The sequence below is a fragment of the Hippocampus bargibanti genome, linkage group LG08 (assembly GCF_051943395.1).
Source record: "Hippocampus bargibanti isolate YZ-2025 linkage group LG08, ASM5194339v1, whole genome shotgun sequence".
Classification (NCBI taxonomy): domain Eukaryota; kingdom Metazoa; phylum Chordata; class Actinopteri; order Syngnathiformes; family Syngnathidae; genus Hippocampus; species Hippocampus bargibanti.
The window spans coordinates 7,475,914-7,492,500 of record NC_142741.1 but is presented as its reverse complement, the minus strand read 5'-3'; the positions used below and the strand labels follow the sequence as shown (position 1 = coordinate 7,492,500).

Here is a 16,587-nt window from a genome sequence, read left to right as displayed (position 1 = left end):
TTCAGATTTTATGGAAGGAGTAAATTGGCAGTGACTCGGCAGTCAAGGCAAAGGGGCGGACAGGGAGTGGGGGCAGGTGGGGTCATGACAGACTGAACATGTTTATCATATTTTCATCCATTCTCCTTTCTTGCTAAACACTGCAAAACGAAAAAAAAACAAAATGGCTGACTGTTTTTTGTAAACACTTCCACCACCACACAAAAAAGTTAAAGCGGGGCGGGGGTGGTCATTGAGAAATTGGGGAAAATATGTACAGTGATATCTTGACTTACGAACTTAATTGGTTCCCAGGTAGTGTGTAAGGCGAAAAGTGTGTATCCCAAAAATTAATTTCCTTTCATTTCATTAAAATGCGAATAATCCGTTCACAGGTCCCCATAAAACATAATTTTCTACATTCTAATTTTCTAGGCCTTAAAACTACACAGAATATACCTTATTTTATGTATAATAAATGTGCTATGGTATAATAATGAAAAATATAAACTGTACTGTGTAATGAAGTCATTTTATTTACCTTTATGATGGTTGTTGATGGCTTGATGGAATGGAGTCGCCAGTTTCCTCGGCATTAAACATGTGATGAGGAACGTAACCTTGTTTCACCATCTTGAGGAATGATTCCTTGGAGATGCTTTCTCTGCGATAATTGTATCTAGTTCCCCATCAATTGTGTTCTGTTTAGCTGGGTTGATAGGTTTTTGCATCAAGTTTACAGATGGCTTGTGCAGGTTGTTTGTGGAGCCTAATTGATGGGATACATGTATTTTAACCTTGCAGTCTCCACTCTGCCTTTGAACTATCAAAGTTGAAACTCTTTCACTGTCGTCTGCCTGTCTCTTTAATGTTTAAACCACCATCCCTCACTGCTGCGTTCTTGACCAATCACGTGGCTTTAACCGACCACTGGAGGCGGGGAATACAAACCAAAACAAGCCGGCTGCCAGTTTCTTGTCAGGAGAATGGGCTCGTTCGCGATCGACATGTCACTCATTGTGGCAGCTCCGCGTGTATCCCAAAAAGTACAATAGAATAGTTCGTATGCCAAGGTAACATTTTCATAAATTTAATGTTCGTAAACCGAAAAGTTCGTAAGCCAAAGGCTTCGTAAACCGCTGTATCACTGTATACGGAAAAAGTTTGAAAGTAAACCATTCGTTGTGCATGTGCCTTATACTATGGTGTGCCGTATATATGGAAAAAGTTTGAAAATACACCATTCATTGGGGTGCGCCTTATACTCCGGTGCACCTTATATACAGAAAAAGTTTGAGAATACACCATTTGTTGGGGTGCGCCTTATACTCTGGTGCGCCTTATATACGGAAATAGTTTGAAAACACACCATTCGTTGGGTGTGTGCCTTATACTCCGGTATGCCTTACATATGGAAAAAGTTTGAAAATACACCATTCATTGGGAGTGCGCCTTATACTCCGGTGCACCTTACTGTATATATGGAAAAGGTTTGATAATACACCATTCATTGGGGTTGCGCCTTATACACTCCAGTGCGCCTTATACACTGGAAAATACGGTACATTTTCCCAAATGGGCCAGTATTGGGCATTGCGGTTGGCTAATCGGTTCTTGGAGGTAAAATACACTCCGGACTGGTCGCCGGCCGGGCACACAGATAAAACAAAACAAAACCAACCGTCAATCGTATGTTATGACTTCCAACACCCGATGGTGTCATTCGGCCGACTCGTCTCCTGACCTTGAGTCTTCCCCAGCTGTGCGTGTCGTCCTCCAATTATTTGCCGTCTGGTTTTGCCCACTTTTGGGACTTTGGGGTTAGCGGTGTGCCGCGTCCGGTCTTTCGCTGTCATTACCTTCGGCTCTCTCAACTCACCGGCCGCATGATTTGTCACCGGCGTGTTCGTCTGAATTGTCCTCTCAAGATTGTACTGTGCCAAGGTCATTCTTAGAATTCCATATAGTGTTCTTGCGACCGTCAGCACAATGGGACTGGTAAAAGCAGAGGCGCAAATGAATGCCGAGGGTCCAGTCGGTCATTCTGCGACAGTAAGCCACTGTTGTGAGGTCAGTCCCCCCCAACCCGCCATTCACTGCTAATTCAGTAGTTGGCAGGCAATGGCATCCCTCCCATAATACAGTTTCCAATGGGTCGAAGTCATTGCCGTTTTATGCACAATGCTCGTATAGTAAACAACACGGCGCCTAATGCAAGGGGTCTCGAGGCGCCATTGTTCAGTCGTCTTTTGTGTCCGACACGCCATTCATCGCGTCAAATTAAATGTCGTGTCGGTTCACGTGTATACAATTCGGCAGTGAGTTGGATTGGATTAGTCTTTATTAGTTAGTTGCAGTGGAGAAATTGACATCTGACAGCAGCAAAGTGATGAAAGGAAGAAGAAAGGAAAGGAAGAAGTAGAAAAATTAAATACAGGAGCTGCTGTCAAGGCAGCCACTTTCGCTGAGCCATCTTGAAGTCAAAACAACAACAAAAAAACAAAATAACAAATAATGTGATACAACATAAAAGACACACACAGTCATTAGATCTTAAGCACTTTCTGCACCCTCTTTGTCATATGAAGCAGTTCTAGATGAAAGAGGAGAGGATCAAAATGTCCTTTTCACCAGTGGATCAGGGACATCATGGTGGAATGCACGTCTGCTACAAGCTAAATGTTGAAAGCAAACAAAGCTGTAGCCTCCATTGACGAAAAGAGACTGTCTCACATCTCCCCTCCTACGTCAATCCACTTCAGTTCCAAGCCACGACAGTTCCACATATGCATCGATGTTCTGCACTACACATCGCTGGCTCCTCAAGCCATGCATCCGTTCAGCCGCATACTATCCAACAGTACCGACCTTTCCGTTGAATAAAGCGGGCCTGTGAAAATGGCACCAACATTCCTCCCAATCAAAAAGAGTGCTGGCATATTCGTGCTGCCAAAAAGGCGCAACCGGTCTCCTCCTTGATGAATACCGTGGCCAAAAATGGCGAAAAACAATACGTATCCGTTCCACACGACGCACAACAACTAAAAGTGACAAAAACGACAAAAAAAGCAAAGCTTGTGAGAGCACTTGCTGATGGCATCCTACTCGGGCGCTCTATCAGGCGCCATCTTGGACTTGAGATCGTATCAATAATCTATTTGACGGTCGATCCAATGTGATCCGAAAGCAACGACTTGGACGACTTTCCTCGTCCTGAAAAAGCCAGTTAGGCTTCAAAGTTGGCCCATTTTCATCCATGCGCCAAATAATGCATTCAGGCTGAATTTAGACGTCTTCTACATGGTCACGGCTAAAAATAGAGCTAATATGGGAGGAAAATGAATAAATAATTGTGTTTTCGTGGAGGAGACAGACGGGAGGTGTCGGCAGGGAGGGTGGGTATTTGTTTTTTGACTGAAGTGGAGCCAGAGGGGAAACAATGAAGATAACACGGGGAGAAGAAAGCTTGGAAGGTGGAGAAGAGGAAATGGGGGAAGTGGGTGTGGCTGGGGGTGCCCACGGGAGTCCATTGCAGAGGTAAGGTGGGGGGATGGGGGGCTGCGGCAAGGAGAGCAAATATTTCTACAGCCTCAGCCTGCGTATGATGAATGGCCTGCTGACACCACTCTTGTTGTTTTATTTATTTTTTAAAGGACAACCGACGAAGTTGTGTCCATAATTTGTAAAATCACTTCAAATGACTTCGACTGAGCGTATTTTACAAAGATTCCATGGCATATATAGCATATATAGCTATATTTTACGTTTTAAGACTCGCGCTGAATATTCAGGAAGTCTTGTTTTTTAGTTGATGAAGAAGCCTGATGTGATGTCACGTCTGGAACGCCCCTGACCGAGAAAGCGACACACAATGCATTGTAGATACTTTGATTGGCCTGTAAACTTCGTGTTGATCCGTGTTGATGGCGAAATTAGAAGGAAAACACATAAATAACGCAATGGTGAGTCAGTGTGTTCCACCAAGACTACTATTTGATACTAGTTGACACAAATTCCCAGCAGATGAATCAGCCCATTTCCAACTGAGCTTGGGCGCCATCTTGTGCATTTTCTGGGCGCTACATTGCAGTCCAGACGCCTCAAAATGAGACATAAGGACTTCTTTAATGCCAACATTTATGCTTTCCTCTTCAGAACTATGTGAATCATATTAATAACGGGATGAGTAACAAGAAAGCTTCTTCTCCGAATCTTAAGCCATTGTTTTGATTCTCGAGCAAGGCAAGACGTCCTGGCGTGACGTCACGAACGAGGGTGTGGGACCATCTAAAACTGAAACTTTCTGAGGTCATTTTGAAGTAGTTTTGGGACACTTTAAGTGATTTTTATCGGTGTTTTGCATTTGACTAAAACTATCAGCCTGGGTTTTTTGGGTATTTTAGATGCTATAAAATGTTTTTTTTCTGATGTCAGTTAGGAAACAAATAAATGGTGTTGGTTGTCCTTTAAATCTTAGTCAGCGCATCGCATGGATTCAAAATGGCAGAGTCAGCAAATTTCAACGTAATGATCGTAAGAACACACAGTGAGGGTCACATACCTTTTTATCGTGATGACACGGATATAATTCTTTCAAAATTGGAAATATTTTTCGGAATTTTGTCTGAATCGGTGTTGAGTTTGGTTGGCCAACATGGTCCGGCCATGTCACGGGTAAGAATTTTTTAGGTCAACCTTTTGCAATGGAAATTATTCTCATTGGACTTCAGAATGGTAGAACATTGGAGCGGAGGGTTGGAGTGAGGGGCGGAATAGGGTTTATTTATAACTCCGTCGTCGGTCTCTTGCTTTGTGCATCGGGGATGGAGCTCAATAATTGGAGGCTTTGAGCGGGAAGCAATAAAGTGGGTGGGGGGCATTTCAAGAGGAAGCACGGCTGTTGTCTTCAACTGAGTCCAAATAGGCTGACTTTTAACACGTGAGACACCCGTGGTGGGTTGAGGGGGAGCCGCCCTCATTTCAAATTCAGATAACTCCAGACCCATATAATAATAATAATAATAATAATAATAATAATAATAATAATACATTTCTAAACGCCGTTCAAAACTCTCAAGGTCATTTTACAGTCACAGAATCAGTTTTTCTGTGGGTGAGCAGCTGTAGCCATATGCGCCAGGGTTCACTCAACCCGGAAGTAACTCAAATAGATAGAAAGCTAGCTAGCTACCTAATAGATAGCTAATAGCTAAGACAGTCATTCATTCTTAAGCACTTTCTGCACCCTCTTTGTTTTATGAAGCAGTTCTAGTTGAAAGAGTAGAGAATAAGAGCTTCCTTTTCACCAGTGGATCAGGGACGTCATGATGGAATGCGCACGGTAAATGTGTTTTTTCGCTATTGTCCCAGAAGTATGTTATGTGTGACGCAGATCATGTCGCAATATGCGCTCATCAGAGTAGATGGTGCTGGCACAGGGGAGTTCTAAGTGGCTGTCAAAATGGCGCAAGGGCGCCGCCCACATGCATCAGAGGCCAGTCACTGAGGAATCCTGAAACAATCACTTCTTAAAGGACAACTGACACCATTGTTTTGTTTCCTAACTGACATCAGAAAAACGTTTTATAGCATCTAAAGTACCCAAAACACACAGGCTGATATTTTTAGTCAAATGCAAAACACCAATAAAAATGATTTAAAATTTCCCAAAACTGCCACAAAATGAGGTCAGAACTGGGCGGATTCAGAAAGTCCCGCCCCCTTGTTCGTGACGTCACTATTGGTCACACACTGCCTTGCTCCAGAATCAAAACAATGGCTTCAGAGAGTTCAGATTCGGAGAAGATGCTTTCTTGTTACTCATCCAGTTATGAATATGATTCACATAGTTCTGAAGTGGAAAGCATGAATGTTTGCAATCTATTAAAGAAGTCCTTCCATATCAATTCGTCTGGACTCCAATGTAAGCACCCAGAAAATGCACAAGATGGCGCATAAGCTCCATTTGAAATGGGCTGATTTGTCTGCTGGAAATCTGTGTAAACATACACGTTCTGTATGCGTGGTACCGCAATTGGCTGCGACACACGATTCACCATCGCGTTATTTATGTAGTTCTCCTTCTAATTTTGTGATCAACACGGTGTTTTCAGCCAAAAAAAGTACCTAAAATGCATTGTGTGTCGCTTTCTCGGTCAGGGGCGTTCCAAGTGTGACGTCACTTCAGGCATCGTCATCAACTCGAAAACAAGACTTCCTAAATATTCAGTGCAAGTCTTAAAACGTAAAATACAGTAAAGTCTCGTTATATCGATTTTCAAGGGAGTCCGAAAAAATATCGATATAACCGGGACTATCGATATATCCGACCCTGTTTGCATGTAATTTTCTCCGTGTGTGCATAGAAATAGCATCGATATAACCGGGACTATCGATATATCCGATATCGATATAACGAGACTTTACTGTATCTTTGTAAAATACGCTCAATAGAAGTCATTTCAAGTGATTTTACAAATTATGGGGTGTCGGTTGTCCTTTCAGACTCAAAATTTGACGATACTTAGGAATTAACTATTTTTCTGAAGAAAAAAGAGAGTCAAAGTTTGCTTACGCTGCATTGAATGTTTATGTAGTCCTAAAAATCAATATTCTGTGGGTCCTGGAATTCGGCTGAAAATGACAAAAACCCTGGCACTTGAGTGGACACATTTTTGCACATCGTCCGGCTGTGAATGAGTTAACATCTTTGAGTGAAGATGTGGAAACGATTAAGTTGCTCGCATTCAGTCATCTCTAATTTTATTGTCTAAAACTGTCCGATGAACGATTTGTTCTCCTTCCTGTCTGGGGACCATCACAGATTATCAATTTGTCACAATTTGAACAATGATGTGTGCTTGGCCTTTGATGATCGTGACAAATTCTGTTGTGCTGGGATACGTTTGCGATCATGGATGGAAAAAAAGCAAAAACAAAAGTACTGTTACTACTCTCAGATGTATGACAGCGATGAACCAATGACCTTTTCCTTTCATCCGCTTTCATCAGTTTGAAGCCACAAAATAGCATCTGATCAAAACGAGATGTGACTTGCGGAATTCCAGGAAGTGGAAATATGCAGATGCAGCGAGCGCCACGTGGCATTTTGCCCTTTGACTGATGCTGAGTGTGGATGACAAAGCAAACCTCCCGCGCCGTGACCGCCGCGTCGCATCATATGCAGGGAGAGGGTGGAGTGTCATGTGATGACAGAACAAAAGAAAACATCGACCTTTGACAGTATCACAAAATCACAGGAAATGACTTCCTCAAAAGAAGGTTGAAGATGCCGGAGTAAAAGGGTGTCAAAGTCATTTTGGGCCGTGGGCCACATTGTCGTTACAGTTTCCTCTCAGGGGGCTGTTCTGGGAAGTCATTAGAATGTTTCATCCCCTTCACATATTTAAAAAAAACACAATAAATTATTAAATAACTAGTTTTCAAAAATAAGTCAAAAATAATGACTGTTATTGTGGTTTACATGGAACAATTTGACATTTTTGTTTGGACTTCAGCAAGCATTATGGAACCTGTGATGTAAGGGATTAGCCAGATAGCTGAATCGTTAGCTAGCTCGATCGCTATAGCTAGCTGAATCGCTAGGTAGCTAAATCGCAAGGTAGCTGAATCTCTAGCTATCTAAATCGCTAAGTCGCCGAATTGCTAGCTTGCTAAATTGCTAAGTCGCTAAATTGCTACCTCGCTGAATAACTAGGTATCTAAATCGCTAGCTAGCTAAAGATAGATGAGCATGGAATTTCACAACTCTGAGCCAAATGAAACAATGTGGTGGGACAGATTTGGACCCCGGGCCTTTTCTTCGACAATTGTGATGTAAGGGATTAGCCAGATAGCTGAATAGATGAATCGCTAGCTAGCTCGATTGCTATCTAGCCAAATCCCTAGCTCGCTAAATCACTAAATTGCTAAATTGCTAACTCGCTAAATTGCTAGCTTGTCAAATCGCTAGCACGCTAAATCGCTAGCTAGCTAAATCAGTAGATAGGTATCTAAAAGCTAGCTGGCTCATTAGCTAGCTGGCTTGTTAGCTTCCGAGCTCGATAGATGAGGATGGAATTTCACAAATGTGAGCTGAATGAAACAATGTGGTGGGCCAGATTTGGACCCCGGTGATGTAAGGGACTAGCCAGATAGCTGAACAGAAAGAGAACTAGCCAGTTAGATCAATTGCTAGCTAGCTAGCTCAATCGCTAACAGTTGGGTTTTCTTACAATGATTATGTAACACATTTTATATTCCAACCTCGTTTCTAGATTGCAAATAAAAAAGCCTCGAGGGTTGTTTCCCACATCCATAAAAGCCACAAATCAAATTTGTCTCATTTCGGTGCTGACATAAGGACCCACTACCACCCCCCCAACCCGCTGCCCCTCTGTTCCCTTCTCTGTAACGTGTGGAGAATTGATCACACTGAAAGTATCCATCGCAAATGTGCGATTAACGCGTAATCAATTATGCCGCTGGCTTCTACTCAAGCACGTCTTCAACTTGACAGGTCGCAGGGTGACATACGAACGATACTCAGGGTAGAATTTCACGACAATCTATTTGAAGTTTCATTCGAATCTATGAATTTTGCTGAATACCAAAAATCAGCAATTTTTTTTGGGAAGCAAAACCTCCCAACAGATTTTTCGCCTCCATAAAGCTTCTCGGTCTCGGTTTCATTTGTCAACAACTTTCAGCATGTCGATTATTGCGACAGATGTTTTCACGACGACATCCTTTGTCGTAAGGAAGCGAAAAACCGAAGTCGCCGTGGTCAGCATGATCGGCACGGCGCCTTGCAAATAAATATCCTCTATCTCTTTATATGCACGGTAAAGAACGCTTACTGAACGCCGTCACGGCCAGGATGAGGGTGACCACGATGGAGAGCCACGAGACCCACAGTGCCTTCTTCCGATAGTTCTGAGCTTCGTGAGGCTTCAGCCTCATGCTGCTCTCAAGGAGACCTGCAATGGCAAAAAAATAAAATAAAAGCAAATCAAATGCAGATTCTGTTTCGGGTTTGGAACGTCAAGAAACATGGATGGAATGGAAAATGGGTCACATAATAATTTTCTTCTTTAATAAGCTTCTTTTTATTCAATGCACTTGTCAAATGACAATATTTTTGTGTTTTTATTATACTACAGCACAGGTGTCCATGTCAAGGCCCAGGGGCCAAATCTGGCCCCACACATAGTTTTATTAGGCCCGCGAAAGCAAGTCAAATTTGTGAAATTCCATGCTCATCTATTGAGCTTGGTAGGTAACGAGCTAGGTAGCGATTGAGCTAGCTAGCGATCAAGCTGGGTAGCAATTGAGCTAGAGAGCAATCGAGCTAGCTAGCAATAGAGCTAACGAGAGATCTATCTAGCTAGAAAGAGAGCTAGCTAGCAAGCTAGCTTTCTTTCTAGTCAGCTATCTGGCTAATCCCTTACATCACAGGTGTCCAAGTCAAGGTCCGGGGGCCAAATCTGGCCCAATACATAGTTTTAATAGGACCATGAAAGCAAATCAAACTTGTGAAATTCCATGTTCATCTCTTGAGCTAGGTAGCTAATGAGTTAGCTAACTCGCGATCGAGCTCGCTAGGGATAGAGCTCGGTAGTGATCAAGCTACCTTTCTATTCAGCTATCTGGCTAATTCCTGACATCACAGGTGTCAAAGTCAAGGCAAGGGGGGCAAATCTGGCCCGAAACATCATTTCATTCGGCCCGTGAAAGCAGATCAAACTTGTGAAATTCTATGAAGCTTGCTATAGTCAAAACCAACATGTCAAATTGTCCTATGTAGACCACAATAATAGTCATTATATTTGAATTCAGATTTGAAAACTAGTTATTCATTAATATATTAAAAGTATAATGTATAAGAGCACAATATTCCGTTTTTTTTTTATTAAAGTACTTACTACTACTACTACTACTACTAATAATAATAATAATAATAATAATAAATGTTTACTTCAAGATGCCGCCACGAGAGTAGCTGCCTTTCCAGCAGCTCCTGTATGTCGTTTTTCTACTTCTTTCTTTCCTTTCCTCTTCCTTTGATAACTTTGCTTCTGTAAAATGTAAATTTCTCCGCTGCAAGACGAATAAAGGTACATCCAATCCAATAATAATAATAATAATAATAATAATAATAATAATAACAATAATAATAACAATAATAATAAAATAATAATGCATATTATTTTTTTTATTTTATATATACAGGTAACATCCGACTTACGACCAAGTTCCGTTCCGACCAAACGGTTGTTAAGTAAAAATGGTCGTAAATCGAAATCCATTTAAAATGTTGAATAGAGACTCTGAGGCTAAATAACTCGCAAACTACCCCCCTCTGGTGCCATCACATGGTCGATTGATTGAGAGTGAAATGCTGGCTGGCTGGCTAAAATTGTCGAACACATTGCCAGCCTGCGAGCGTGTTGCAGTGCCAGGCGTGGAATTATTTTTTTTTTAATGGAGGTCGTGGTCGTAAATTCGGGTGGTTATAAGTCGAGCTGGTCGTAAGTCGGATATTGCCTGTATATATATTTTTTTACGCACCTTTCAAAACCTTCACCAAAAAAAGTTACAACATAAATGTTCGGAAAATATATTTTTTTGTTTCATCAAACCTCACACGTTCAAAGAAAATGTAACCATGTTCAGTCATATGTATGTATTCTTGATCCTCTGAGAAGACTTGTAGCTACTAAAGCAACTTACTCCTCTTAAAAAAGTTTGTGCCTGCCTGATTTTAGGACGCTGCACCACGGTGGCCAGAAGGGGCGACGATGTATTGGTTCATGACCCACAAAGAATTTAATTTGACAAAAAAAAAATAATAATGCTGGCAAAACTCAGAATTTTGATGCTTTATTTAGCGTTCATTTCTGACTCGCAAATTGCTGCCACGCCAAGATAAAAAAAAAACATTAATTTGCGTTAAATATGATAAATTGCACCGTTTAATAATAATAATAATAATAATAATAATAATACATTTCATTTCTAAGCGCCTTTCAAACACTCAAGGTCAATTTACAGTCACAGGATAAGTTTTTTTTTCTGTGGGTGAGCAATGGGAGCCACATCGCGCCGGCGTTCACTCAACCCGGAATAAGTCAAATATATAGATAGAAAGTTAGCTAGCTAGCTAAAAGCACTACATTTAAAGCAGGGGTCCACAACCTTTTTTCGCCACGGACCGGTTTAATGTCAGACGATATTTTCACGGACCGGCGGATAAATACAACAAAATAACTCATGTCCAATAGCTCATGTCCAGTGTACTCCGTAAATTTTGTTTTGGTTGGTGTCACTGCAGAAAACCCCGCTTCACACAAATAAGATGTCAGAAACTGCAACAGGGTTTTCAGTGCTGTAGGAGGAATCTCGGGGTATTCTGCCATCACTTTAATCCATAACATCGGCAGAGTTGTTGTCTCAAACATAGTTTTAAATCCGCCATCATTTGCGAACTCCAGCAGTTATTCTTCCTCTCTCACAGACATGCTAGATTCACCTGGTTTGTTGGCAAATGCGTTGCGGATCCATTCCTTGTCATTTCGTGGGTTACGTGGCTGGGAAGTAGCGCTCGAACTCTTTTAAAAGCAAAGACAGGTGCTCGTGCATCAGATCGGGGAATTAAGGCTCGGGCTCTTCCAAAATCCCCGCCAATGTTTGAAACATGTCAAATACACCACTATTCACGCGCCTTCCCCACAAATCCAGTTTGGCTTTAAATGCAGCTACCTTGTCAACCAACTTGAAGACGGTTGTCATTTTCCCCTGAAGTGACAGATTGAGTTCATTGAGCAGAAGTTGAATATGTCTCACAAGTAAGCAATCCTTGCGACCCATTCCTCGTCACGGAAATGCGCTGCAAGTGGTGACTTTTCATTTTTCAAAATAAAACATGGTTCGGACTCAGAAAATAAATAAAACGGAAATTATGTAAATTATTTATTCTTTCTTCGCGGCCCGGTACCAAATGACCCATGGACCGGTACCGGTCCGTGGCCTGGGGGTTGGGGACCCCTGATTTAAAGGACAACTCAGACCATTTTTTTGTTTCCTAACTGACATCAGAAAAACTTTTTATAGCATCTAAAATACCCAAAACACGCAGGCTGATATTTTTAGTCAAATGCAAAACAGCAATAAAAATGAGTTTAAGTGTCCCAAAACTACTTCAAAATGACCCCGGAAATTGCGAGTTTAAGAAGGTCCCACCCCCTTGTTCGTGACGTCACACCAGGATGTCTTCGCCTTGCTCTAGAATCAAAACAATGGCTTCAGATTCGGAGAAGATGCTTTCTTGTTACTCATCCAGTTATGAATATGATTCAAATAGTACTGAAGAGGAAAGCATAAATGTTTGCAATTGATTAAAGAAGTCCTCCCGTATCCATTCGATCCGTCAGGACTCCAATGTAGCGTCCCAGAAAATGCACAAGATGGCGCCCAAGCTCCGTTGGAAATGGGCTGATTCATCTGCTGGGAATTTGTGTCACCTAGAATCAAATAGTAATCTTGGTGGAACACACTGACTCACCATTGCGTTATTTATGTGTTTTCCTTCTGTCATGATCTGGTTGGCGATCAACGGGGGGCGCTGTCGGCCCCGCCTGCACCTGCACAGGTGCTGGTCGTCCCGATCAGATTGGCGACCAGCGGGTAGCGACGTCAGCCCTGTCGGCAGCCTCGCAGGTGCTGGTCGTTAAAATCAATGACACTTAAAGGACACCTGGCACGATCATCCAGTGCCGATTCATTGTTTGTTTGCTGCTTGGTTGCAGCATGCATTGTGTACGTGTTTGTTTAACCTTGGCGGACTTTTACACTTGGTTTTCTTTTGCTACTTTGTATTTTTTCCATTCAGATCATTTTGATGTTTTACATTTTGTTCCTGCTGACTTTATTTTAATACAATTTGTCAAACAACCTCCTGCTCCCTCCTGCCTGCTTTTTGGGATCCGAACCCGTCATCACCACCTCGAAAACCGTGACACCTTCTAATTTCGCCATCAACACGGATCAACTCGAAGTTTTCAGACCAAACAAAGTACCCAAAATGCATTGTGTGTCGCTTTCTCAGGGGCGTTTCAGAAGTGACGTCAGGCATCGTCATCAATTCAAATACAAGACTTCCTGAATATTCAGCGCGTGTCTTAAAACGTTAAATATCGCTATATGCTGTGTAATCTTTGTAAAATACGCTCAGTAGAAGTCATTTGAAGTGATTTTACAAATTATGGACACAACTTGTCATTCCTGATGTCGCAATGGGGGCAGAAGTGCCCAGACTAGAGAAGTGCGGTTCATGACTGATACCCTCGGCTCTCTTTAGAGCCGTAATTAGATGACGGGGCGACAAAAGCGCTAAGGCGAAGTTAACCGCCATCGAACAATGAAGGAGTGGTGGGTAGGATGATGGAGCGAGGGCGAGATCGGTTCCGGTAAGGGCCTTGGGAAAAGGCCTTGTGGCCCAACCCTGCACAAGGACAGGTTGTGGGGCTCAGTACCCGGGGTTAACGGGTTTGTTATCAGCCCGGGGGCGCCCCACCCCGAAATGGTTCACAGTGGATCTACGTGAGAAGGACGGATGTTAGCCCGGAGAGCCTCTTCGTTGGGCAATCCAGTCGCAGACGTTCATGCGAACACGGAGATGACACTTACTCGATGGAGGCGTCGGTTTTCCTTTAAAGGACAACCGACGTCTCCGGACAAGTTGTGTCCATAATTTGTAAAATGGCTTCAAATGACTTCCACTGAGCCTATTTTACAAAGATTCCACCGCATATAGCTATATTTTACGTTTTAAGACTTGCGCTGAATATTCCCGAAGTCTTGTTTTTGAGTTGGTGACGAGTCCGTACGTGACGTCACTAAAGGACCGCCCCTGACCGTAAAAAAGACGCATTGTAGCGGTCCTTCCATCACGTCAATGTATTTTGCTGTACTTGTTTGGTCTGGGGACCTCGTGTTGCATCCAAAAGCCGCCAGAAGGCCAGAAGAGGGCGTCCAAGCGCCATATAAGGAATTTATCAGCCTGTGGAAACGGAGGTGGCCACAGGAGGTCGCCATTTCGTGCCTCTTTTTTTGGGTGAGAGATTTCCCCCCAATGTTGCCTCAAAATGGCACAAATAAATTCTTTAATCGATTGCAGACATGTATGCTTTCCTCTTCAGAACTATTTGAATCATATTCATAACTGGATGTGTAACAAGAAAGCATATTCTCCTAATCTGAAGCCATTGTTTTGATTCACTAGCAATGCAAGACGTCTTGGCGTGACGTCACGAACTGGGGGCGGGACTTTCTGAAAATGCCCAATTCGCAGCTCAATTTTTTGCAGATTTTCATTCATTTCAGAAGTCATTTTTATTGGTGTTTTGCATTTGACTAAAAAATATCAAACCCAAATATGTTTTGGGTATTTTAGATGCTATAAAACGTTTTTTCTGATGTCAGTTAAAAAACAAAAAAGTGACGTCGGTTGTCCTTTAAGGTATAAGGTAAGGCACATCGAAAAGTACAATGATGTATATTGGGTGTGGTAAATGGCTCCTACAGTTTAGACGACTAGATGTCGCCGCAAGAGTGGCTGCCATTACAGCAGCTCCTGTATTTTGTTTTTCTACTTCTCCCTTTCCTTTTCTCGGACTTTCATCACTTTGCTGCTGTGAAATGTAAATTTCTCCACCGGTATACTAATAATAAAGGCTAATCTAATCTATTGTCAACATCAAAATCGCAATTTACCATGTGTGTGAGTGATTAGGGAGCTTCAGACGTATTCGTTTTTTCAAATAACAACCGGCTATAAATACCCCCTCTCAATTCCCCAGGTAGTAGTGGGGTGTGGAGGGGGTGTGTGAATTAAATACACCAAAGTGGAGATGTGAAAAAGCGGCGGTGTCTGGCGTACCTTCCCCCTCAACGCTGTCGGTGATTTTCATTTCTTGGCCGGAGGTGAGCGCCTCACGCTGGACGGGGCTTTTTACGAGTTGCTGCCCGTTGCTGTGGTTGCGCTGGTTGTTGCCGAAGACATCCGGAGCGCACTGGCCATTCCGCATCGTCCCCGGCGTCGGATCCACTATGGTCAAATCCGGGACTTGGTAAGTCAGGTCTGTCATTGCTCCGCTGGCTTGTTTTGAGTTGGATTCTAGTTTTGGAGAGTGGCGGCGGAACGGCGGCGGCGGCAGAGACGACGACGACGAAGAAGAGAAGGAGGAGGATGGATGCCCGAGAGCGCAGCAGACATGCACGCGCGGGGGTTATAACCACTCCGGTGTCGGCTCGATCGGCGACGAGGGGCGGAGGAGGAGGGCTGTCGGAGATGACGATGTGATGTAAGATAAAAAAAGGGAAGGAAAGAGAAAAAAAGATTGATTCTCCAACAGCACAACTTGTGACCTGGACACTAAACAGGGGCGTAAATCCAAGCAGGCTAAAGTGCCATCTAAGCAGGGAAAGGGTGAGGGGGGGGGGGGGGGGGGGGGGGGGTGAGATGCGGCGATGTGATACGCCGTACGGTGCATGGTAGCCTCCTACAACACCCCCCTCCCCCACCTCACCACACACACACACCGTTTTTTTGTCTTCTCCCCTTCGTCCAAGTTTGCATGAACGCCATGAATTAAACTGAAGTCAAAACAACAACAACAAAAACAAAACAGCAAAGTGATGGAAGGAAGAGGAAAGGAAATGAAGAAGTAGAAAAACAAACTACAGGAGCGGCTGTAAAGGCAGCCACTCTCGCGGCGCCACCTTGAAGTCAAAACAACAAAAAAGAAAACAGCAAAGTGTTGGAAGGAAGAGGAGATGAAAGGAAGAAGTACAAAAAACAAAATACAGAAGCTGCTGTCAAGGCAGCCACTCTCGCGGCACCATCTTGAAGTCAAAAGAATAACAAAAAACAAAACAGGTAAGTGATCGAAGGAAGAGGAAAGGAAAGGAAGAAGTAGAAAAACAAAATACAGGAGCTGCTGTAAAGACAGCCACTCTCTCGGCGTTATCTTGAAGTTAAAAAAAAGTGGGGGGCCATCTGAATCACAGACTACTGTGAATTAGATTTTGTCCATGAATTCTTATTAAATAATTCCAAATTGTCTTTTAATGCTTTTCCCCTGTTGTGCTGCTTCTAGATGTGTGTTTTCGTGATTAAGCATTTAACCAATGACATTTCAGCTATCATTAGCTACTAGAGTCATAAATCTACCTGGACGCCTTCACAATCAGTTCTGCAGGCCCTGGAGCATCAAAGTGTTAATGAAAACTGTTGCTTTAACCAATCAGAGTTCGAGTTGGCAACCCAAGGCCTAGCAACGTTTTTTTCGCAAACTATGATTGGCTAGTTACCAGTCAATCATAGTATGAATAGCCGCTAGATGACAAGAGCATACTGGCCAGAGCTAGCACACTGTATCGGTAACAAGCTGCATAAGCAAAAATATAGTTGTGTTGATTTTATAGTGGTTTTGTCAACCCTTAATGGTTGAAGGAGGAAAAAATGTGGATTTGGTTGCAGATTTACTGTTAAAGCCATTTTCAAGACGGACTTTTCAAGAAAAAAATGGACATCATTAGGGTTGGACA

General features: G+C 42.8%; 1 protein-coding gene across 1 annotated transcript in view; it reads right to left on the bottom strand.

The window, feature by feature from the left end:
* LOC148894494 (transmembrane protein 163a-like) overlaps positions 1-15,451 on the bottom strand; it is a 37,956-nt gene extending 22,505 nt beyond the window's left edge. The window contains exons 1-2 of the mRNA XM_089003160.1: positions 14,918-15,451; positions 8,838-8,957 (exon numbers count right to left, since the gene is read on the bottom strand). Of these exons, the coding sequence (XP_088859286.1) occupies positions 8,838-8,957; positions 14,918-15,125 (328 nt within the window). The 5' untranslated portion in view covers positions 15,126-15,451. The remainder of the gene's footprint in view (positions 1-8,837; positions 8,958-14,917) is intronic.
* Between the last annotated feature and the right edge of the window lie 1,136 nt (positions 15,452-16,587).